This window comes from Falco rusticolus, chromosome 3 (assembly GCF_015220075.1).
Source record: "Falco rusticolus isolate bFalRus1 chromosome 3, bFalRus1.pri, whole genome shotgun sequence".
NCBI lineage: Eukaryota > Metazoa > Chordata > Aves > Falconiformes > Falconidae > Falco > Falco rusticolus.
In genome coordinates, this window is record NC_051189.1 from 112328769 (window position 1) to 112353045 (window position 24277).

Below are 24277 nucleotides of genomic sequence, written 5' to 3' on the forward strand. Positions count from 1 at the left end.
AGGAATGGCAGGGAGGAATGGAGGAAAAAAATACAAATACATGCACAAACAGCTCATATATGCAGAAGTAGCTGAGGGAGAAAGATGAAGATTAACTACATAAAAACCAAGAAAAACAAATGCAATATGAAACTTTTCCACAATTGTTCATATTCATTCTTGCTGTCTAGTTCCACGTCTGATGTTAGGAAGGAAATACGCAAGGAAAAAAGGCATAGACAATAATCAATGTATTTATCAATGTATTGTCAAATACAGTCAAACGTCGATTACTCAGACAAGGTCATATCCCTTAGAAGGTACGAATTGCACAAAACCTCTCTTCATCATCGCCCAGTTTCACGCAGATCACCGAGGTCCCTTGTGCCCCTCGGCACTCCTTCACCTACAGTGCTAGGCCAGATCAACGCCGAAGGTGCATCAAAACCAACTCAGTCACCACTGCTGAAACAGGAGGACATCGGACAAGCTTTCTGCCTTGCCTTTGTCACTCTTAGCCCACCAGCCACCCATCCTTCCCAGGGACCAACCCCCCGGGGTTGCAGCCTGCCCTGAAAAAAGTTCCAAAAAGGGCACGGAACCAAGAACCTGCACAGACACCATGCTGCTTCTAGATAAGGCATTGCGGTTAAAACTAATACAAGGTTTTCCCTGCCCCTTTAAGTATGATAGGCAAGTTATACTTATCTTCCTTACTGCTGAACAAATTGACATTAAAACAAAAACAAACTGTGAATATTTTTTCCACCGAACGAGACAGCCTTCACAACAGAGGGTACATTCAGCAGTGGGTAAAGAGCAGGTTTGGTTCTTGGGTATCCTGAATTCTCACAGTCCTCTAGGTTTACGTAAAATCACCACAGAAATTTGAAAATTGATCTGAACATTAACAAGTTTTAAGTAAGAGAGGAAAAAAGGGGAGAAAAAAAGACGTTATGCTAGAAAGGCAGACGTGCATGCTGAAACAGACGTTTGAGAACACAGCATAGCACCAGCACACGCACTCTACCCATCCAGTTAATTCCCTCAGCACCTTCAGACTAGAGAGCGGAGGCTTCACGCCCAGGGCACGAGAGAGGCCATCGGAAGCCGCGGCTTGTTTGCCCAACACTGGGCACAGCAGAGCCCCAACCTGTTGCCTTCACGTAACACAAATCACACATTAGTGTGCGGGAGTTCACAGTGACCTGGCTCTCATTTCAGACTGGATGACTCTCCAAATCACCATGAGGAAACACATAGCTGGTTTTGTGGGTTTTTTTGTGTGAATATTTTCCTAGGAAATTTTAGGGTACCTCAGTAATACCCAACCCTTGATTTCAGCAATAAGTACTTGCAATAGGACATATGACACAGCTATCACGTATCATTACGTTACCTAAGAGTGACAAGTTACTTGGTACTAATGAGCACACAGGCTACAGAACAAACAATGCTCAGCTTCCTTACAGAGCGCAACTCCATAATATACAGCTTAAAAGCTTAATTAAAAAACAATGTGCTTTTTCCATTCTACCAATCAGATGTACTTTTTTTTATTAGCACGGTTTTTGCTGGACACACCTAGACTACGTCTTTGAATAGTAGTTTTCAGAAACAGTTTTGATCTTACTGGATGTCTTAAAAGCTGTTAGCTGGACACACAACAAACAATGTAAAAATAGCACCCTGTTAAAGGCTGTTAACTGATACTTTAATTTTGCAGCAGGACGATAAAGGTACAACCAGGAGGACTAGTCCCTCAGGCTCACACACTCTCAGTTAAAAAATAAAATCTGTATCAACATCTGCTTTAGTGGCAACTGCTTACTGAGACTCTAAGGCAATTTTTTATTCTCCCATATCATACATGAGTTCCAAATCTGTACAATAAAGAGTAATTTGCTTGGATAGCTTTATTTTTCTTGTATTCATTAAAGCATGTTGAATTGGTTTAAGAAATGCTTCATTTTCTGGTGACGCTAGTCATGTTCTATGCTCAGAAAACACTATTCTAAACACCTTGTAAATGTTAAAAGATAGTAAGTTCACATCATTCTTCCCCATTTTTGTCTCTGCGTCTCTTTTCGAGTTACAATCTGTTAATGTTACAGTTAATTTTGGTTCAATATAAGAAAATCATACAATCTACAAGAGGCTCACAATTAATTTAAGCTTCAGTTAAGTGGGGGTTTACCTTCAGTCACTGCCAGATAAGAAAGTCTGAATCAGACAGAAGTTGCACATAATGTATTTTAGACAACTATTTCTCCATATAGTCCACTTCTGATTCAGGGTCCACCGCACCAAGTAACAGTAAAGTGGAGACTTGCAGGAATACAAAAATAGACTTGCCTCTGACTTTTCAATGAGCGATCTATCAACAATAGAAAGTGACAGCGTGACTCTCTCAAAATGATACAAGATTGTCTCAAGCAATCATTTAAAAGACCAGTCAGCTTTGGCCCTAGCTGACCTGTCCTAGGAAGACCTGAAAAAATTTGAGTCACTCGAGACAAACATTTTGCCAGAAAAGGCAATGAGTCCCTACTGGAGAACTCATTTTCTGCAGCTTGTTCCACAATGCAGTGCTTTTGATGATGTCGGTAATTGGCTGAAGCAGTGACACAAGCAAGCTTACACAGGTCAAATAATTCTGAAATTAATCATAAAACACCTCACAACCAGAGGTAGTTTAACCATCAGAAGCATTGTGTATAAACAAAGTACTCAATGAAATACACCTGTAAAATCAGCGATCCCTTTTCACAGCAGAAATGAAAGCAGCAGCGTCCCACCCCACTCTCCCCAGCATGGGAATTGCGCTCCTTTCCTCAATGCTTCAGTAGAGTGTGAGGACCCTCAGCAAGTGATTAGCATGAGGTGTTTCCTCCTGACTCCCGCTGCAACATTGCAGGATTGCTAAATCACGACACACAACATAACCAGGAACATCTCAACTTTCTGGAAACATATGTGAGTGACAACAGCTGACACCTTGTTCTGCAATCCCACCTGAAGAGATGCTACAGAACAAAAATAACTTCTTTTGATGCTCCCTAGAGTATAAGCACATCCACGAGCCTACACTGCAGCTGGTCCAGTGCGATACACGTTATCTGTGTGCGATGCACATTATACGTGTGCGATATGCTGTAACATGAAAATGGTATTTCAAACAGGTAAGAGAAAACGTTAAGTTGAGCGTGACCTGGGCATTCCGCTGGGGGAGCGGGAAGCTCCCTGCATCCCAGTCACTGCCACAACAAAACTCATCTGAGAGCGATCCAATACGTGAGCAAAGCAGAAGACCTCGGTCTGCACTAAACCCAAACCCCAACACAGACAAACAAGAAGCCGCCACCCTTTAGAACGGGAGAGAGAAGACACCGGCTGCGCTCTCGCTGTCCCGCGCCAGATGGGTGCCCACCGCGACCCCTGGGCGAGAGCAGCAGAGGCCGCAGGAGCGATCCGCAGGGACCCCGGTAAGGCTCCAGGCAGGCCCGGCACCAAACCCGGGACCCCCGGCCCCCCCCGGGCGGCGGCGCCTTGCCCGGCTCCGCCAAACGGGGCTGCTCGGGAGCACGCGCCGTGCTGGGCAGCGCCCCCGGCCGAAGCCCCCGGCCGCGGGGGCCGAGGGGGCTGGGGCCGGGCCGCGCTCCTGCCGCACCGGGAGCCCCCCGCGGCGGGCACAGGCCCCGGGCAGCCCGCCCACCCCCGCCCCGCGGCACAGCCGCCCCCAGGCCCCGCGGCCCGCAGGCTCACCTCGTCCGCGCTCAGCTCCTCCATCGCCTTCCTCTTAATGGTGGACGGCGGGAGGGCGCCTTCCCCCGCCCCGCCGCGGGGCAGCTCCGAGGACGCGCTCTGCGGTCGCCTCTGCGCCCCGGCGCGCCTCACAAGGGCATCTCCGGGGCGGCCGCGCCGCGCCTCGCCCGCCGGCAGCCGGCCCCGCCGCCGCCGCCGCCGCCCCTGGCCCGCTCCGCGCCGCCCGCCGCCGTGGCCCAGGGGGAGCCACCCCCCGGCTGCCCCGGCCCGCCCGCGCCCCTCAACCTCGGCCCCCGCCCGCGCCGCGGCCCCTGCCCCGCGCAGAGATTATTCATCAAAACAAGAGGGCGGCGGCGGCCATCTTGGGGCGGGATCACGTGAGGTCGCCGGGCGCCGCGGAGGGAGCCGGGCATGCCGGGCCCCGCGCCGCGCCGGCCAATGGCAGCGCGGGGAGGCGGCGCGCGGCAGGGGCGGGCCCGGGCCCGGCGGCCCGTCGTGGCGGCGGGGGAGGGGCGGCCCGCGGGCGCCATGGCAACGGGGGCGGGGCCGGGGCTGCGAGGGGCGGCAGCGGGCCCGGGCGAAGGGCGGATAGGAGCGGGTTGGCCCGTGGCGGGTGTGTTGCTGCTTGCGCGGAGGCGGGACCAGTGCTGCAGGTACGGGTCTCGCTGCTGCAGCTGGGCTGCTGAAGCGTCCCCGGTTTCCCGGGGCCGTACGTGCTTCGCTCCCTGACGGTGTTCGCCCGCCTCCCTGACCGAGCGGTTTCTGTGTAACCGCGGCGGTCTGTGAGGTACCGAGGGACAGCGAAGGCGCCAAGCCCCCAGCGAGCGCTGGCCCTTAGCCTTTGCTAGGTGTAGTTTCAACCCGAGGTATTTTTCTCCCTTTCTTCTGTAAAAACACAAGCTTTTTTGCACTAGATCTTTCATTACACCACTAAATATATTTTTGTGAAAGATAATGATCTTTTCCTCCTTTTTTACCTCGCACTCAAAATGAAACTCCAGTAAGAAACAGCTAGGGTCTGTGTTGATTGTAAGCAGATGTTCACTAGCAACTCTGCCTGTTTGATCGGTTGTAATGCACGTAGCTGACAAAAGGATTTTGAGAAGTTGCTCTTTCGGAAGAGAATTTAAAAAAAACGGAAAAAAAAATGGGTGGCAGGGTGGGGAGTTGCATCAGCAGCTTTTTTGCCCCTGGATGAGCAGAACCTCCGACTCAGGTTTGAGTCAGGTGTGAAGAGCTCCATAGGAGGGAAGAGCAGCAGGGTGTTAGGTGGGAAGCAAACTGGTCTGTGTGAGCAAAGGGTAGAATTAAGACATATTTCCATAAGCACTGCAAATAATTATAAAGCAATAACATCGGTTGGGGTGGGTTTTTTTTGTTTTCATGTGTATTTGAGGAAGATAGGATCTTGTGTTTCACTATACATTTTCTTTAATGTACTATAGTGATGTAAAGGTGTTTGAACAGAAACAATGTTTTTGGTGACTTAACCAAGGTGCCCAGAATGGGAAACAAATTATTTTATAAATAATTGGATCACATAATTGCTGGTCTTTTTGTAGAATGCATTCTATTGTTACCTTTATTTTTTAGCTTTTGTTTCATTTTGTGTTTCTTTATCTTCTTGGGATTATGTTTCATTTTGTCGTTTTTTTCCAGCAGACTTGGGGCTATAAACAAAGTTGGGGCTATAAAAAAAGCACAGGCTTATGTGATTTCATTTGCTGGTTTCTTCTTATGCTAAAATGTTGGCTTGTTCCATATTACATAGTCATTGCACAGAATAGCATGCAAGAAAATTATTAGGAGGCTACACACAAATGTATGTCTTAAAAGCCTTTGAGTAAAAGTTAGTAACCTTAAAGGTACTGCTGATGATACCAGGGGAAAGTGTTACATGCTGTTTAGAAGTACTCTGTGTAAGTCTGTCAGAAAGACCAACTTTTAGAAACAATAATAACAAGCTAATACAACGCCTTACATTTTTATCTATGACTTTTATAACTTTTCTTTTTTCATATCATCATTAGAGAAAGTATTTGAGAGTTTGTGAATCCTGGCTGTTCTTTTGGTTTTTCATTGTCTACTTGAACTATTGTAGAACCCAGAAGGCAACACATTTCTTCTATTCACCTAATTATAAAGTACTTTCACATGCAGCTGGCGTACCTTAAAAACATTATAATGCACCTGGTCTGCAGTTGCACTAAAAAAGCCTCAGAGGCTGGTTTATGAAAAAGTTTCACCATCAAAGCAGTAGTGCAAGATAATTGGTCTGAAACACCTTTGAGTGCTTCTCTGGGGAGGTTTGTTGTTGTCCTTCAGTTCTGTAGTTCAAGTACGTATCTTCCTGGCAAAGGCTACCTCAAAGTCCCTGTCTGTCCCTGTCCCCCGGCTTCCAGAACATGTGACTGCTCCCTTTCTATTTCATCTTTTCATCATGCATTCCAAAATGTTTAAATTGTATTTTGTGAAAGCATGTGAATAGGTTACCATATAAATGAAATTAGGATAAGCAGTTTTGGCACTAGTAGCTTCTCTCATCCTCAAGATCTCCAAAGCATCCTCAAGCAAGTTCTGCATCACATTATCTGCTTTCAGATTGGCAATTTGAAGGAGGAAAGTAGCAATAAGAAAAGTAGTATCACTGCTGATAATAACCCTTCTATATTTCTAACAGTAAGGACTTAGTAATGCATTATTACACCTCTAGTCACACAGGTTTCCAAGCATCAGGTTTTCCTGGTTTCTACTTGGACCCTTTCTTCGTACTCACAGAGTTCTTAAGGTCACCATTGCCTTTCTGTATTGCTTCTCATGCATATCTTATGGAGCGCACAGCCTAAAAGCTGTGGGGGTTGAGACTAACTGCAATATTTAACGCTTTAATTACTGGTGTTAGGAACCTCTACAATTTAAATAAAGATGCAGTACGTTCCAGAGGTGCCATCTAGTGGAACAGCAAAGTCTGCGTGGTTGTTGCTGTGTATTGCTGAGATGCGACAGAGCAGGTCTGCTGCATGGATTTGTTATTTATATTATAATAACATGGTAATAGTAATTTTGTTTTCGAATAAATGAAAACTTATCAGTTCCAGAAGGAAGACACTGTCAGGATCCATAAACACCAGGCATTTTACTGCCAGTGCCCCAAATTTCCCTAACCGTCTAAAAAATAATAGTTCTTTTCTTCATGATTTGGCAACTACCTTAAATTTACATAGGCCTGTAGTAATTGTAAGGAGTATGCCCTCCACACTTCAACAAATTTTGTCTGCCTCTGGTGGCAGCTTTAAGAATTTAGAACTGACACCAAGTATCAGAAGGGTAGTGCTACTAATGTTTTTAAATGTCATTGGTTACGTTAGAATTTTTTTCCTCATAGAAAGTAATTAAGTTACTAAGATTAAGCTAGATTAATCACACTCTCTTTCCACTAGCAATAAGATACCTGCAATATTAGTGTTACCAACAATAGGCAGCAACTCATTTCACATGTAGCTACCAAGTTGATCTGACCACTTCCATGTGTTTACAGGAGACAGAATAAAACTTACTTCTGTATGCAAGATTACACAAGGTCAAAAAGAAAATCATTTAACCTAAATGAACAAATGTATGCAAATAAATCTTAAGTGAAGAAGCATTGTTTTCACTCTGTATATGTGCTTATAGTGTTCAGTTATTTTGCAGACTGGAATCTACATGGATTACTCTGACCCATCTTCACTGTTCTGGGATTTGATCACAGGCTCGTTTCCTCTGGTAAGCTGAACTTAATTTTATTTTTGAGAACAAAGCAGCTGTGGTGCAATATAGGACCTTACATTACACATTTAAGATACAAGTGGAGTTAACTAGTAGTCTGCATCTTAAAGGGAAGCATTTTGAATAATAAATCTGTATCCTTTGTAGTCATCTTCACTTCTCTGCCATCATTCCTCCTCTGTTTTGTTTGATGTTGGCATGCCCCTTTAGAAAAGCCACCTTTTCTTGGTTTGAATTACAGTTGGTTAATTAGAGACCCAAACCATATCACCTATGTTTTGGGTTGGGTTTTTTTTCCCCATCCAAAAAGACATTCAGAAGTCAGGTACTTAAGACTGGTTTAAGGCATTTATTAGCAAAAATCAGATCTTTAACACTGGCAACAGCAGACTTATTTCCTGAGCCAGAAACATCAGCCCATTTAGGTTAATAGGTGCAAGGAATCAGTTCTTGTCCGTACAGCCATCACTGGACATGAGGATGTGTAGTCCTAGTATATAGCTGTCTCTCCATGTAGGAACTAGTACACATACTCAAGCTCTCTTGAAGACCTGTTTACATACTTGATTCTCACAACGAAGCTCCTACCAAAAATAAAACCAGACAGAAATATAAATGTTTATAGTAATCAAAGGAACAGCTTCTAAAGGTGAACACAAATCCCTTGCCATGACTAGTGACCACCACTGTGCCACCATGCTAAGTTATGCTTAACATTCTGAATTTAACTATATGTTACAGTGAAACAATGAAGTTGTTCCAGGTAAACTAAAATCAAAGTATCACGTACTCACCATGTACCATTCCGTTACAAATACTACAGAACTAGAAGATGACTTGTGCACGCCATGACCGCGTTATAGATCTTATTTTTGTCAGAGACCAAATTAGTAGAAATCTGAAGTAAATACCAGGTGGAGGTCATCTCCTTCAAGCCAGTGAGTCCAGCCCCTGTTCTTTTTCTCTCCAGTCTGGATACAGACAAGTCTGTCATTTTCCCAGGTAACTAGGCTCTGTGAAAGAGGAAACAAAAAAGTGTATCTGTAGGTCTTGGTCTCAGTTCTGCGGTATACTCATAGACAATGTCCTTTTTTCTTGGATAAAAGGGACGTAAATACTGCTCCTGAGGGAAAGTGAGACTCTTTGTCCACCTTGGGCTCCTACCTCTGCATTGCATTACAAGTAGTGTTTTTGGAACAATTTCAGCTCAAGTAGCTGGACTGATCATGGCATCTTAATTTTGTCACAGCCTCTTCATTTTATATATTCAGCCTTACCTTGCATTTTCTGTTATCCAGGCCTTTATTATCTTCTTCAAACTCTTCTCCAACTTTGAACTGAAGCAAATAATCTCTGAATGTGCTAGTGGTATGGATATAAAATGAATCACCATCTTGTTTGATCACTTTCTGAGGCTTCAGCATTTTTGCTATCTTGCGTGTTGCAAAGTCAATACCTTGGACAGGAGGCAAAAAGGTCAGAGTGGTATTTATCACCAGCCATTTTGACAGCCAGGACTTAACCTTTTTTTGCCACTAGAAGCATTTCTTAGATAGCGTGACCTGCTATGCACAGTTTTGTTGCTTGGTTGGGTTTTTGGTTTTGCTTTTTTTTGTTGTTGTGAGGGGTTTTTTTGTTTAAAGCTGTATTGTTACAATGACACAGTCACATTTTGTACATTTTACTCTTTGGAAACCAGTTTACTCTGTTGTTACCCAATTCCTATGCAAGATTTCTAAGACTTTGAATCAGAAGAATTCTTTTAACATTTGGGGAGAGTTGGTTTGCCCCCCACAGACACCCCAGGCTTGATCTCAGATTTACCCCCTGCTTAGCTAGAGGGTATAGTTAAGGGCTGTCCTCATCCTTTGTCAGAGGAAAGGCATGATGTAAATTCACAAGAAATCTTTGCACACTCTACCTTAAAAAGGGTAAAATGAAGGGCAGTCCTAAAATGAATTACTTGGGCTTGTTTTCAGGACATGCCACTTAGACTTTTTAAGTGCACCTAGAAAAGTCACACCTGTCAAAAGATTTCCTGGTTATCTGTAATGATCAGTCACCTGTAACAGAATCCTTGTGTTCTTGGTAATACTGAGCTAAAGTGCTTGTAGGTTTTTTCTATTTGTCTAACAAATGTTTGTTTCATTAAAGGAATGGGCCTTTGGCAGGCAACTGGATTACATTGCATCCCAATAGTATGCTCAGAGTTAGGGTTTCAGGAAGGGGAATGGGTAAAATGGGAAGCTGTGTCTTAATTTAGTAGTTTTCATCACCTAGATTAAAACTGACATTTCATAGGACTGCTAGAAGTTTCTCGCTTTGTGCAGGCTGGGCTTGTGATTTTCTTAACAGGGTGCGTTCAACGACCATGTGTTGAACCATCTGGCTCACGCAGGCTGTGTTTGAAGTGGGACGTCGTTACTGTATGCATTAAAGAAGTGCCAGAATCTGTCAGTCATGTTTTTACAGGGTTACCAGTTTATTTTAGCATAGAGTACTGGCAACAGCCACACACATTAAGCCTTAACATGGTCATAAAAATGTTTAAATATAAACTACTTACAAATCTACTTTTTAGAGGTAGGTATTAAAGTGAAGGAGGGACTAGGCTTGGAATAGCTATGTCCTTATCCATAATCCTCTAGTTACTCAGCTGGTCGGATATTAGCCTCCTCACTCTACCTACCCTGGCAGAAAAGTTTTTCATTCTAGCTCTAACAATATTGATTTCAGTCCTTGTTTTTTTCAGGATCCTGGCAACCAAGCAGGAATAATTAAAGATGGGTTGTAAATCATCAACAGGATTCTTTGCCTTTACTTCTAATAAGTTCCCCCAATTACATTCTGAAAACAAAGTACATTTTTCACAAGATTGGTAATTGCATTTCACTAAAGAAGCCCTTTACTTAGTTCGACAATGTTTATTATCAGGGAACAATCAGAATCTCTATTCCATTTGAAGACAACACATTAAGAGTTTATTACTTTGTATTCAGACAGAGGAATAAATTCTCATTATGGGAGCACCCTTTCTTTTTTTCTAATTGCTAACACAGTGGGATTAGAAATAGAGAAGAGTTCTTTCACCATGTTAAAGACACCAGCTAGACAATTGAAGTAGGTCACCCAGCGTCGCCCAGCATAGATAACAGCCAGAAAACAGATTTCATTCTAGTTGTGTATACAATAACCAGCAAGGGACACTGGTGGTCATTAGTTTACGTAAGTCAAAAAGGTCGAAAGGGGTAGGAGAGGCAGGGAGAAGAGAAGACAGCACACAAGGTTGCCTGCTGTTGCAGTCTGCAGTGAGCTTTGTACAAGAAGCTAATAAAGTACCAGTAACTTCCTTAGTTCCCCATAAAAGCACCGTTAATCTCTCTCTATAAAACATCTGAGCAAGGTAAGAGGTTTGCTTCAAGCACTGCAGGAAAGGGACAATTAGAGAGACTTATCAACAAGTCACAGCAATGAGAGAAGTATTTTGTAAGCTGTTTAAAGATAAATGACACCAAGCTAACCAACTGCCTGGAAGTGGAAAATACCCAAGTGCTTTTTTGTTGTTGTTGTTCCTTGGCATTTAATTAACTGTAGATGTAGGTTCTTGTATGTGCTCAAAAGCAAGAGAAATTGAGTGGACAGGGCAAACTCTTCCCTGGCTCTGTTGAAAGCTGTTAAAAATTCCACTTTTAATAATTATTAGGCTGAGAAATTCCTGAGAGCTGCAATGACACTTGGGTAACATGCTAAAGTATAGTTAATGCTGGCTGTTTATCAATAAGCAAAGATCCTTCCATTGTTTTGCAGAGGAAAAAAAAAACCTCAGCAGTATCTAGGTTTTAGAACTCAGACTGTTAAAATTCAGGAAGACCCTTACAGGGGAAGGGATGAAGGATAGAACTGGGTATTTTCACCTACCTAAGGCCACCATGTAACCTTCAAAGTTGTCATTGCTGAAAAGGATCCAGGTTCCACTGAAATCCACAGGCATTGCCAGACTGTGGATGGAAGTTGCAGTTAACCTCTGACCAAAAAGCAAAATGAAGGAGTGGTTGTCTAACCAGGCTTTATATAAGGAAGACTGTGGGTGGGATCACATCCCGGAGCCTTTCTGATGGAGGGGAAGGGTACTCTTGCTGGCCCAATAGGTGAGAGGGTATTTGTAGATCAGCTTCTGTTGTGTTGGAGGGAAAAGTTCACAGTTTCTGAAATCTTTTTGTGGAGCAAATGTTAACAGCCCAGGAGTCACAATGCGAATGAAAAACTGGTTTAAACTGTGTCTATCTTGTATGCATTAAAGGGAATCATGGTCAGATGTCATTACTAGAATTCACTGCATGTTTATTAGATCTGTGGCTTTATGCTCTGAAATCTACCTATTTGTAGAAAAGGTGATCTACCCGTGGTAAATACATGCTATATTTGAACAGGCAGGGATTGACTTAAACTGTGGATGGTATAATATCAGCACATTTTAAAGCAGTACCTATGACACAGTGATAGAGATAAGTGTTCTATCTTGTTGGTTTATGTCTGGAGCAAATAGTAGGCAACATCACTGTCTAGTGGTTGTAGCAGAAAAATGAAAGACAAAGCTTGTTTGTGTATGTTATTCCCTGATGTGACTCTTAACCCTGCTCTGCTATGCCACAGTTTAACTATTTGTGTTCTGGTTTCTTTAATGCTGTTAGTTGTGTCCTAGTTAAATGAACATACATGTACAAGATTCTTTATTTTCTCAGATGCCTTACCAGCCAGAAAGTTTGTGTAACAGATGGGCTTGAAACAGCAGATCCAGAGGCCTGAGCTCTGCTCCCAGTTCTGCAACTCTGTATTAGTCAGTTTTCTTAGATGGGAAAGAGGACCAATACCTGTTCTTGCAATCCACTTTCAACTCCTAAAAATGGCCAATAATAAATTCAAAAAATACCCTAGTGTATACAGAAGACATAGCTCCCCACTTCATTTTTTACTCTTGACACATACAGTAAAGGAGAGATGATACAGAAGTTATTCCCATTGATGCTTTATTAGATGCTATGCATTGTGGCAGAGCATATAGGGAGTAGAGCACCAGATGCAGCAGGCAAGTTTCAATGTTGGACTTTTATCTTCGCCTAAGAAGTGAAAGAAATCTCTTAAGTGATGACTCAGCAATGTGTTTTAAAAAGTGAATAAAGAACGCTTGACTTCAAAGAGAAAGAGTATGTAAGGAATTTGGAAGTAAGATTTTATTGGAAGATACGTGACTCTCCAATCTTTTCCAATTCCTCCATATGTGGCTACTTTTTGTAAACTGTATGCCTTAATGTCACAATTTACTAAGGGAGAAAAATGAATTTCATAATCCTGGACAACTAGACACTCTAGAATTGCTACGTACAGGAGAGCTAGATAACTTTCTACCTCAGTTTCCTCATCAATAAAATGGGGAAAACAATCAATCCCGAAGTCACAGGCATGTTTTGAGCATTAGCTTGATCACACATTTGAAGTGTGGAACAGTAATGAGCACCATAATGAAGGTTATATTAAAAGAAAAACCTGAAATTGATGGGCAAGGGAAGTCTTATCTGTGTTGCTACCATAGTAAAAATGGAATTTGGTGTTCTGAATCTTGAATGAGGACACTCACCTATGGCTACTACATTTATCTGTTTACTGACTTGGGTTAGGCTGAATTAAAAAGACAGTATTTTGCAGAGAGAATTAAGCTTCCCTGAACTTTAGCTACATTTTTGGAGCTGACAGTTTGACCTGTATGACTCACAGAATCAGGCGAGTAGGAAATTAGGACGTCAAAGCTTGTTTCCTGTTTGCAGATGGGTATTGTTCTCTAACCTGTACTAAACTAGGAATGGCACAGGGAAATGCAAAATAATGCTTCCCCTGGTCTCAAACAGTAACATTTCACCCATAATTTGTTATTACGATGTTATGGTAGTAAAGCACTGTTGCAACACTGACTGTTCCAAGTAAAGAGAAGTCGGTACTTGGATAAATCCTGTGTAAAAAGCCTGGATATTACATTTTAACTAAAAATTAAGATTATGCAAACTCTCTGGGATGTGGTGCTGCTTTCTGTAAATCAGTACTTAACTAACCAAGACTTATAAAGGGTACTAGGGTTACTATTTCAAGGCTCAGCTGAAGAATTGCCTATGGGACTTTTTGTTAGAACTGCTGAGTGCACTGGCCACATCCTATGATGTTTCATTTCTTTCTCCCTTACAAATTCCCAATTTTCTTTTTCTGGAAATAATTTTTTTCTATTTCTATCTTAATTGCTGTGCAGCACTGAGCATCTAACACATTCCATTATGGATATGGCCTTGTTACAGAAGTAGATGAAGTGTTAAAACTAGTAAAAGAAAAGATCCATATTCAGCAGTTAGTGTAATCTTTGAACAATGTTCTGTTTTGTATAGACATAACTGTACTGACATCACTCTACCTACTTCAAAATCACGGTCATCAGGCATCAGATTTCGCTAATAACAGATGACTCAAATTAGCATGTTACATGCAGTCTGTTTTATTGAAAGACCCACCACACATAACTACATTAAAACCTAGTGAAATACAACTGTTTAAAGAACAAAGCTTTATAAAACCTCCTATTGAATTTGCAGTTTCTCTAGAATTACACAAACTGCACCAACACACACCAGCATCATTATTTAAAGTGCAGTTTTGCTCCGAAAAGTGACCACATAAAAATAGGGTGCTTTCCCATTAGAAGAATCTGCTCTGTTTATTCAGAAGCACACAGGCTGACTTGGTTGCTGAAAAGAATTGTCAGTCATAAGACAGACAGCAAGCAAAACAGATCTTGTTCTTTCCTGTGCATCATCAATAACACAGTTATCTTCAATCAGCTATGGCAATTTGATTGCTAAGGTGTCACAGGGGGCATAATTTATCCTTGGGTACCTGTATTACTATTGATGATGAATGAACTCAGCCTCATTATCAAAGGACAGTAAGCTTGCCTGTACTCCAGGGGAGGAAGTGGCAAACCAAGCACATGTGATACAGGAATCAAGAAAAAAAAAATAACCTAAGGATCCTTGATGCTATTTTCTGTCACAATGCAGTTACAGATGCACTTTGAAGTTGTGCCTTGATTTGACTACACTAATCTTGTAGATTCTCTGTAGATAGTCACATTCATAGGCTGGAACTAGTAGAACACAGAGTTTTAGTGTATGGTAATTGCAGATTTTCATGTGGGGCTCCAAGTTTGCTTGCCTGATGCTATCTCCACTGTGGGTTACAGGTTGTCCCAACAGCATCACCATTTCCCTGCTGGATTTTATATGAGCCTTGCAGGCCCTAGGGCCACTCATGATGTTCTGTGTTTGGCTTCTGGCTTTCAGGCTCCCCCTAAGCTCCTAGGGAAGCTCAGACCTCTGCCTCGGCTCTTTGGGGATCTTCTGCCCAGGGAAGGATGACAGGCTGTCACAGGTATGATCCTGGAACTTGTCCCAGGTTCTAGACTTGCCCAACAGCATCTAGGCTTCCTACCCTGAAAGTCTCATGTTCTGCTGGATTTGTTGATCTGAAAAATGTGAACAGAGTCATCTCATGGAGATCGTACAAAAAGGCTGTTGATCCATTAGGTAGCATCTTGGAAACACTGACATTTTTAATAAGGCATGTGATCCAGACAAAAATAGGATGACGGCAAATATAGGGAGGTAGAGTTCTATCACATGACATTCACAGTGCCTCTAGTTTATATTCAGATAATACAGACAATATACCATTAGACTGAAACCCAAGTTTCTAGCAATGGAAAACATTTCACTGATGTACAGTCTTAATATCCTACCATTTCTTCTCAACTCCAGTTACAGAAAACAATTCTGCTATACACATTTGTGTGAAATATTTTTTTGGCTCAGAAGTAAAAGCTCATTCATCACTTGAAATAAAGGGACAACTGTCTGAGAATCAGTGCAATGATACTATTAATTTATATCCATTAAATCAATGGCTCTAAACCAGTTTTCTGAAGTAGGTCTGTCCTTCCACGTGAAACAGCGCTGAGCTTAATGTACAGTTCTGGAAACATGACTTGCAAAGTAAAGCACAAGGCATTTCTGGGAGCAAATTGCATGATGGCAGACAAACAGGCTGCATATTTGAAAGGCAGGGGGCTCAAAGCATGGTATATCTACCACCACTTCACTTAGGAATAAATTTTTCCCTTCTAGGACAGAGCTAAATAATTTCTCTGAGGTGCACAACATGTTGGCAAATAAAAAAAAAGTTATATAGGCTTACTATCAGTAAGTGGTACATTTTGAAATTAAATTACTTTGTTAAGACACTGCAAGTAAAAATATTTGTGTTAGTATTTTATAAATAGCAGAGCAGTCTGAGTGAAAACTAATCAGAACCCTTTTGTTTGTTAATTTGTAATTCTCATATGCAAGTGTGAATTCTTATACTTAGTTCACTGCACTGTGACAAAATGTTTAAATGTGAAAATCTTATTGAGTTTAAAAAAAGACTGTGTAGGTCCAATTATTAAGTGCACCAAACCTCAACAGCAATTAGGTATGTACTAAAGCCACAGAATTAGCCCACTATCTACTTTAAAAAAAGACAAACAGAACCCCCAATCCCTAAACTTGACATTTTCTGGTACTGAACTAGCTTTTTTTCACAGCTGAAAGTGAGTTGTATAGTGCCTCTTAGTTCTTGGAATCACTTGCATGTTTCTGTAAGGGAGCCAAGATAACCCCAGCATTCCTGTCTTCACTCTCTAGACTATACAGATTGTTTTTTTCTATGTATGCTTGAACTACATCAGGTACCAGGTAACGAATGCTGTGGCCCCTCCGCAGTGCTCTTCTAATCTTGGTGGATGAAATGTCATTTGTGATCCATTCTTCCACAAGGTGAATGTTGTTCTTATGTTTCCACAAAATATCAGATTCATAGATGAATTTCTGAACGCTGTTTCCAGCCCTACTTATGCATACAAGGCCATGATTTTCCACAATTTCAGTGATGTCCTCCAGCTTCCACAGATTGGGGATCCCAAATGATTCCAGCATGTCACTTCCACAAAGCAGTTTAACCTGTGGGACACCTTAAAAAGAAAAATAAGTGAGCAACAGGACTTGGTTTAGGCCACTAGATTTCAGCTAACTTGATGGGGGCGTTTAATTTCTAGGCTACCTCAGTGTATCTTTGGTTAAGATGAGACAATGGAATGAAATAAAAGATTCAGAGTATAGAGTTTATAATTAGTAGTCTCAATACAGGAGTTCTCTGAAAAAAGGTTATGGGATTCTTTTCCTTCAAAAGGACTGGAAAATAAACTCTCATATGCTTATTTAGCCTTGGGCTGAATCAATCACTATGATGATCAAAGTGAAAGAAAATATAGAGAAAATTCCAGAATAGGTAAGTATAAAAGGATACCGTAATGCTTGTAAAACTTTTATCTGATATTCCATAGAACTACAGAAGAGGCGCTAACTTTCACAGGACAGGGGGCATAGGGGATTATGTAAAAGGGAAGAAAATATGACTGAGAAAACCCCAACCCATAGACTAGGTGACCTGACTTCAGCGGGACTCTGTTCCGTACTATGTTTTAGAGGGAATCTAGAGAAGCACGTTGACAGAAACTGCTTTAAAGTAATGGAAGCAAAACAGACTGCTACAGATTTGCAGCTTCCAGTAATGTCACAGGGTGGTAGGAATATAGTAAAACACCTGTCAACACAATACGAAAAAAACCTGCCTGATGCTGTTTGTCTTTTCTTTGAAAGCATTTTCATTAAACAGCTATCAATTAAACAGTAGAATTTGGAAAGGTTCAAGGGAAGAAGTCAAGAGAGAAGTCAAGATTTCCTAATATAAAGGATTAAGATGGTCGTTATGCAAGGCCGTTCAAATATTGTACAAGTATGTGTAACTGTACACGTCAAGCTAAAGAACTAAAATTAACATCTAAAAGCAGTATGCCAAATAAATGCTACCTAAAATTACAAGGCCAAACTGTTGTATAAAGTTTAAATTACAATTTTAAATGATCCTGTACCCAGATAAATTTTGAATTTCAGGTCTTAATCCTGTCCTTTCTTCAGAAAATTATGATCCAAAATTCTCAGCTGTAACTGCAGTTTAGCAAAGTTCTGTAGCTAAACAGATGGCTTAGACCTTTCGAATTTCTATTACCTTGACTATTTTTCATGTCCTATATATTTTACCCTTACAGTCATCTTGTTACGAAGCTTTATGCTGTGGGATCTAAGGGAATAAACTTACTCAGTGAAATCAGAACCAAGAACTAGCATAAAAAAAAGTTACTCATCAGTGCAATTCCCTGGAAATAGCAAGTATTGTTTAAGCAGTAAATTTGCAAACAGACTTAACTTTTTACATCTGGACTCTGATTTTTCTTTTTAATGGGGTCATGCCTATTTGGTTCCTGCTTCCTCTTCCGTCCTGGCTTTGTTAAAGGTATAGCATTCTGCAGACTGTTGGTGGGATCAGGGGATAAAAGCTTTTGATGATGGTACCTGCAAAACAGACGTATTTTAGGTATTTTAAACATGTTGGAGAATACAGAGAAGAGTATGGCCTAATAAATAATCTATCAGTACTTCCTCCTGCAGTACATTGGCAGACATTCATCCAGGAACTGATCTGCTGGAAAAGGGACTTATGAAACCTGGGTCATAAGATATTCAAAGTGCAAAGATGTCAAAGCAACAACTACCAGGTTGATTTGATGGGGTTTTTTTAATAAAAAATTGTTTTAAAAAGAACCACCTCAGTGAAGTAGCAGTGACCGAAAGTAAAAACCATAAAACTTAAAAGATTCTCCTTCAGACAGTTCTCATGCCAGCCTTTGAATACACGAATGGGCAGCACAGCACCCTCGGAATCAAATGAGGGAACCGCGTGCAGTGTGCCTACCCTATACTAGTCTCTTGCCATTCCTTGTGAATACCTTCTCAGCATAAAAACTGACTAAAGCCTAAGAAAACATGTATCTTAAAAACTGTTCACAGGCTTATTTTTTGTACATTTATGGTAGACTCTTTCATTTACAATGCTCATATAAATAGTACTTCTGAATTCACTGAGTCTATTCGTATGATTTGAGGTTAGCCTGTTATTATTCTAATTTGTTAGAGCTAACGTCATTCCTTATCCTTCTATAGGTTCTTGAGACTTTTTAGAGTTTGGCTGAAGAATACCTTAAAACTTTTAGTGTTTCCAACCACTCACTCTGGCTGCTTTCCCAGTCATCAACTTCTACCCAATCTGAGTTTTTTGTAGCTAGTTTTGCCATAGTTACTCGGTGATATGCACTGATCAGACCTTTCTTCTTATATGCATCGCCTACTGGTGAAATTATTCCTTTGACTACTTTGTATTTTCCTGTGGAAAAAACACATCACACAAGAACATGAGAAGTGGTTGAGCAGATGTTACTTCCACTGTATTGTATTTAAACTATTACATAATCATTATTCACTGCAATCTCTAAGAACCAGCCCAGTGGAAAAGTACAGTACACTTCTGCCATTGTGCAAGGTAAAGATCTAGTAAGATACATTAGAAAGACTACAAAACTCACGCTTTAGCTCATTAGAATCAGTAATAAGCAACACATATATAAGACTGTTCTCTCACATATTTGGCCTGCGTGATTTTGTATGATACATACATGTGTGCTAGCTTCAATATCTAATTAGTATTTCCAAAAAGATCTGTCACTGTCAAACAGGCATTCATATACACAACGTATTCACCTTAATTCTAGTTATCAGAGCTGTTCTGAATTATATAAATTATCACCCTACCTGTTTCATCGAAGTAGTCTTTAGCCAGCTCAAATAGCCTTAGATGCATGTTGGTAATGGGATTGAAGGACCCACAGGCCAGCAGTACTACTTCAGTCTTCTTGTCAGGTTCTTCCATAGCCATTCCTTGCAGCTACAGAGCCAAGTGGAGAATGTTGGTGCTCATTACCAGCCACTGCAAGAAGAGATGAGATCAAAAAGTAGTTAACACTTATCTGTTCTGCCAATAAGCAGATTTTAAGGTAAAATTAAACAGTGTATTTTCCCTCCATCAACATCGAGCCTGTGATTGTTCATGTGACCCTGCATTTTTAAGAGATTAAACCTACCACCTCTAGTTCTTTCTGCTTATCTCTGGATAGAGGGATAGGAGCAAGGAGCTGAGACAACGGTGGCATTACATTGCAGAAAGGAGGATAATTCTGTGGGCTTCAGAAATCAAGGATGTAGAGAAAAGTGAGCATGCTAGGAAGAAAACATATGTAATAAATAAGTGAACCCAAATTTGCCTTGCCCACATATTATCACAGTGGCTGCAATTTCCTCCTAGATGCAAGAGGAAACATCTTTAAAAATGGAATCACTGAAAACAGGCTGCTTGCCTGAAGAGAGGACAGTGTACTGCCCATTCTGAAGAAAAGCAGCTCATGCAGAAAAACTTCATGAGGAGAGATTATTTGTCCTAATTGCAGGACAAACTTTGTTAGAACAGTGCAGGTTTTTTAAGATGTCAGCCAACTGCCAAGAGACACATCTGCAGGGAACTTTCTTAACTTCCTTACTTCTAGTGCTTGCAGGGGGGAATAGAATATCCTATGACAGTTCCCAGTGCTGCTACTATAAACTGCAGTGAATCTATACAGCAAAATCTATAAAATTACCATTATATTTTATGAAATTCTGGAGGAGAGGAGGGGTAACATTTCTTCATTTGGGATTTATTTACATTTTACATGCTTTTGGTATGTGGGAAGGGAGTACTATGGACTAAATGTGAAATCTACTTTGTGTTGCAGAAAGTAAGTGGTAGGTATACTAGTGGAACAGATGACAGAAGAATAGTGAATAAAAAAAAGTTCAGTAAAAGCTGCAATACCGATTATTATTTTTTTCTTTTTTAAAAATACAACAGCGCTGTTCCAATTTTGAACTTTACTTTCAGAAAGCTGCTTAACAGTTGCTGAAAATAAGGAAATGTCACTACTCTTTCATTTCTCCTCACACTGCATGGATTTTTTTTTTTTTTCTCAGTGTTCTTTTCTTTCATGAGAACATTCTGGCTTGGCAAGATGGTTTCCCTTAGCAAATGAAAACTGGAATATGTTATGGGCCATTCTTCTGCTGTGTTTGAGACATCTGTGTCTAGCACTGAATAGTCTGCCATTGTTTCTACAGCAACATCACTGGAAAGATCCCACAAGGTCACCCTCGGATTCTGTCTCCTTTACAAAGAAGCTGAGTGAACTTTGCAGTCGCCACAGCGGTGAGGTATCACAGCTAAACCTTAACAGCTACTATGTACTAACATCAAATAGCCCTTGAATAAAAAGAAGTCGTCCAAGGCTTCACATCTTGCAAGTGTTAGTACTTTTCTGTGCTTTCAAGAGTTTCACAAACTTTTAAAATATTCTTTATTACTGCAGAGTAGTTCAGCATTTGAAGGGTTTGGTGTTAACTTGGAATGCAGTCTTCACAAGGGCATCAGCTAGAAGAGTTACTATGGGAACAGGCAAGGAAAGGAGTTAGACTTGCCTTTGTAATTCATAAAGCCCTACTTTCTAAAGAAAGTGGCTCATGCTGCAAATTTGAAAAGGGCTGATTTTTTCCTTTTTTAAAAAAAAAGCAAGGGCAAAATTAATAGTAAATTTTAAGATTAAAATATATAGGGCCTTTTCTGGAGTTAGTCAAATGTCCTTCATGCTGCTAGCTAGTCTTACAATCTTCAGAAACAGGCAATTATTGCATCATAAACTCACCTTGTAGTGCTTCATATCTGCATAGAAATTGAGAATATAGATGTAATAATTTGCACATACCCTCAGTTTCCTAATTTGTATCGACATCCTCTGCCTATCGCTGTTTTCACAGAAAAAAAAGCTGCATGGTTGATGGGGAGAGCAGAGGAAATGGCAGAGGCATCATGACACGGGTACCTTTGCTGTTATGCCATCCCTGTAACCAACACAGCACCATCAGGGCCAGGATCTATTTTGTATGAAATGACCTTCATAGAGCTCCAACTTTTTGGGAAAGGCTATAAAACTTGCAAATCCCAGGAGAGAAAAAGACAGCTGGATTCCAGTGATGAGTGAAGCCCAGACACTGCCCGAGCTGTGGGTACACAGAGATATGCCTATTCTCACTGTATAATAATGTAAGTAAGTTTTGATGAATTATCTGTAATTTGGCACTGCCTGACACAGCTCTATTGCAGTTCAACCACAAGGTCCAAACTAGCAGCCCAGCTCCTACTATACAGAGATGAAGATCTGCATGCAGGTGTTCAGTTTTACAAAACTGAGCAGTCTTAAAATAATTAGTGCTATCTTATGCCAAATCCTAAATGAAATAATAGTAACGCCTCTCTACAGAGACTTAAGATGGAGAAACTAAGTAAAGTGGCCTTCACTCACATTCTCTCTAAGAATGGGACATCCTGGATCATTTTCCCTTCTTCTTCAGAAGGAAAAATGAGGTGCCCCGTGATGTACTCCTTTATGTAGATATATATATATCTCTTCGTGCTTATACCTGATCTTACCGGTGTTTAGTGTGTACTACTTGCAGTCCAGCTAGCGCTTAGCTGGATTTGGCATGCATTCGCAGCAAGAAAAATCGGGTACGCCTACAGCAGGTTTTGGGGTGGCTCTGGAAACCAACCCGCGCTCCTGCGGGTGAGCAGCTGCGGCCCCTCGCTGAAACTGCCGGGAACGCCACACAGCAGACCTGCAGCGCGCAGGCCGCAGGCAGCCCTGGCACGCTCGGCCCGCACGCGGCCCCGCCGCCGCCGCCGCCGCCCCCGCCCGCCAGGCCCCGCCGCCGCCCGCCAGGCCCCGCCGCGCCCCGCCGCCCGCGCTTACCGCCGGGGCCGCCCGCCAGCCGCGCGCGGAGGGGCCCGCGCTCCCATTGGCCCGGCCGCGCCGGAAGCGGCGCCCGGCGGAGGCGGCCGCTGCCCCTGGGCTCCCGTAGCGGCCTGCCCGGGTGAGGCGGCGCGGCCTGCGCGGTGGGCGGCTCTGCCCGCGGGGGCCAGCCGCGGGGAGGGGGGGAGCGCTGGGGGTGCCCGCGGCCCCGCTGCTCCTGCCCGGTGCCGCTCTCGCACCCTTGCGGCGGGGCGGCTGGCGGCTATGCCGGCGGCTGCGGGGGGGCGTGGGGTGCCCGCAGCCGGTGGGTGTCGAAGGTGTCGGTGTGTTTCGGGCACCTGTCTCCGGGTGGGGGCTCCTCAGCAGCCCCCCGAGGGGCCCTGGAGGGGCAGACACGGCTGTTCCCTGTAGCGGGGCCTCCGTATTTCAGCGGGCGCTGCTGGGGGCGAAGCCTGCCGGGCCGTACGTGCTGGGGCTGCTGGAGTGGCTGCCTCGCGAGCCGCGTCGTGCCGCCGGGGCAAGCGCTGTGGAGCAGCCGCACGGTTCCGTGCCCGCTGCGCGGATTTCCGAGTGTTGCCATCAGCCGTGCCATCGTCAGCATAACGCATTATTTTCTTGATACTTGGAGTGTTTTAAAGTAAGTCTCAAGCTGCTGACACACAACAATAAAATGTTCTTTCTCCTAGGAATGTCACATAACAACTGAAAATTTCGTGTGGAAACAGAAAATGGCTTCAAGAGGAACAACAGAGACCAGTAAACTGAAACAAAACTTGGAAGAACAGTTGGATAGGTTAATGCAGCAGCTTCAAGATCTGGATGAATGCAGGTAATAAAAATAGATGCTTTCTGCTTACGTGGTAGTGTTTTCCTTAAGTGGTTGGCAGAAGAAAGTGGTACCTTTCAAATATCTGTCGGGGTTTCTGTTTTACTTTATGTTTTTTAAATTAGATAGGATGTTTGTGTTAGATATTTAAAAATTGTCTTTAAAAAAACTTTTTATTAAGATCGTTCTATTATCTTCTTGAGGAAAAGGCAGACAGAAATACTCTTACTGTTTTGAAGTTCTGTACTTCATTGGGATTTTTTAACTTAAGAGCTGTTCACAGAATTCACAACTTTCATATGGGCTTTTTTAACAGCAGTTACCAAATAGCTTTTGCTTCTGTTTTGTTTTGTCTTGCAACTGTGGATGTTTGGATTTGGGGTTTGGTTTGGTTTTTTGTAGTTTGTCTAACATTTTCACATGGGTTTTTTGTATGATTTTGTGTTAGGTTTTTGTGGGCTAATAAAATTTAAGACAGACAATTACCAGAAAAAAGGATTTTTTTTCTATTTTAGTATTTGTACTTAACTTCTCGTGTGGTCTTAGATACTTTCTTTGACTGTAATTCTAACTTTTCCAAGTAGTATGGGTTTTTTTCAAGAACAGCTATACCTGCTAAGGGTTGATAGTGCCGTTCTTTGAGTTGGGCAAGGTTTAGACAGCAGGATCAGTTGAAGATCCTGAATAACTTGGTGGTTTCTGGGTGAGGAGGTAGAGTTCTCAGATAATTTCACTCATTGCAACTTTGAGCAAAACTATCTCTCTGCATGTTTTTATTGAGATCCAAAATACACTTTTATATATTGCACCAAGTGTCGAGTATCTCATAGTTGTCAGGGCCTTTTTAATGTAAGCGACTTCATACAAACAACACAAGTGCATGGGTGGCTAGGAGGTAGTGTAAAACCAGGAAAACTACACATTAGATTAATAACAGCTAACAGGGCTAGAGCAGAGTAAACTGAGGCGATGCGAATGTTTTTATTGCTGTCTGAGGAAGCATGCTTCATGGTATTCCCTGA

The 24277-nt window shown here is 42.1% G+C and overlaps 4 protein-coding genes and 1 long non-coding RNA gene across 12 annotated transcripts in view; 2 read left to right on the forward strand and 3 right to left on the reverse strand.

Moving 5' to 3' along the window:
• UBE4B (ubiquitination factor E4B) overlaps positions 1-3926 on the reverse strand; it is a 40564-nt gene extending 36638 nt beyond the window's left edge. The window contains exon 1 of one of the 2 annotated variants that reach the window (XM_037380210.1): positions 3745-3926. In XM_037380210.1, the coding sequence (XP_037236107.1) occupies positions 3745-3768 (24 nt within the window). In that variant the 5' untranslated portion in view covers positions 3769-3926. The remainder of the gene's footprint in view (positions 1-3744) is intronic. The other variant, XM_037380214.1, reaches the window with a different exon arrangement.
• On the forward strand, positions 1-21515 carry LOC119144637. Of its 3 annotated transcripts, XR_005103177.1 has the most exons (4): positions 4307-4397; positions 7438-7509; positions 20745-20837; positions 21438-21515. It is a non-coding gene; the product is annotated as an uncharacterized LOC119144637 (long non-coding RNA). The 3 variants fall into 3 exon arrangements; XR_005103176.1 differs by lacking the exons at positions 4307-4397; positions 21438-21515 and adding an exon at positions 1-3464; XR_005103178.1 differs by lacking the exons at positions 4307-4397; positions 21438-21515 and adding an exon at positions 4411-4610.
• RBP7 (retinol binding protein 7) lies at positions 7860-11555 on the reverse strand. Its single transcript, XM_037380221.1, has 4 exons — positions 11431-11555; positions 8790-8968; positions 8424-8525; positions 7860-8096 (listed from the first exon to the last, which is right to left on the reverse strand). Exons 1-4 carry the CDS (start codon positions 11501-11503, stop codon positions 8046-8048), a joined length of 405 nt encoding a protein of 134 aa, XP_037236118.1. The 5' UTR covers positions 11504-11555; the 3' UTR covers positions 7860-8045.
• On the reverse strand, positions 15136-22887 carry NMNAT1 (nicotinamide nucleotide adenylyltransferase 1). Of its 2 annotated transcripts, none has more exons than XM_037380216.1 (5): positions 22768-22887; positions 19350-19524; positions 18741-18924; positions 17911-18056; positions 15136-16615 (listed from the first exon to the last, which is right to left on the reverse strand). In XM_037380216.1, exons 2-5 carry the CDS (start codon positions 19471-19473, stop codon positions 16215-16217), a joined length of 855 nt encoding a protein of 284 aa, XP_037236113.1. In that variant the 5' UTR covers positions 19474-19524; positions 22768-22887; the 3' UTR covers positions 15136-16214. The 2 variants fall into 2 exon arrangements, with proteins under 2 accessions (XP_037236113.1, XP_037236112.1); XM_037380215.1 differs by lacking the exon at positions 22768-22887 and adding an exon at positions 22430-22533.
• The window catches only part of LZIC (leucine zipper and CTNNBIP1 domain containing), an 8757-nt gene continuing 6917 nt past the window's right edge, over positions 22438-24277 (forward strand). Inside the window, exons 1-2 of one of the 4 annotated variants that reach the window (XM_037380217.1) lie at positions 22438-22550; positions 23116-23258. In XM_037380217.1, coding sequence (XP_037236114.1) covers positions 23158-23258 — 101 coding nt within the window. In that variant the 5' untranslated portion in view covers positions 22438-22550; positions 23116-23157. Of the gene's footprint in view, positions 22551-22629; positions 22734-22926; positions 23023-23115; positions 23259-24277 lie in introns of those variants that run through there. The other 3 variants (XM_037380218.1, XM_037380219.1, XM_037380220.1) reach the window with 3 other exon arrangements.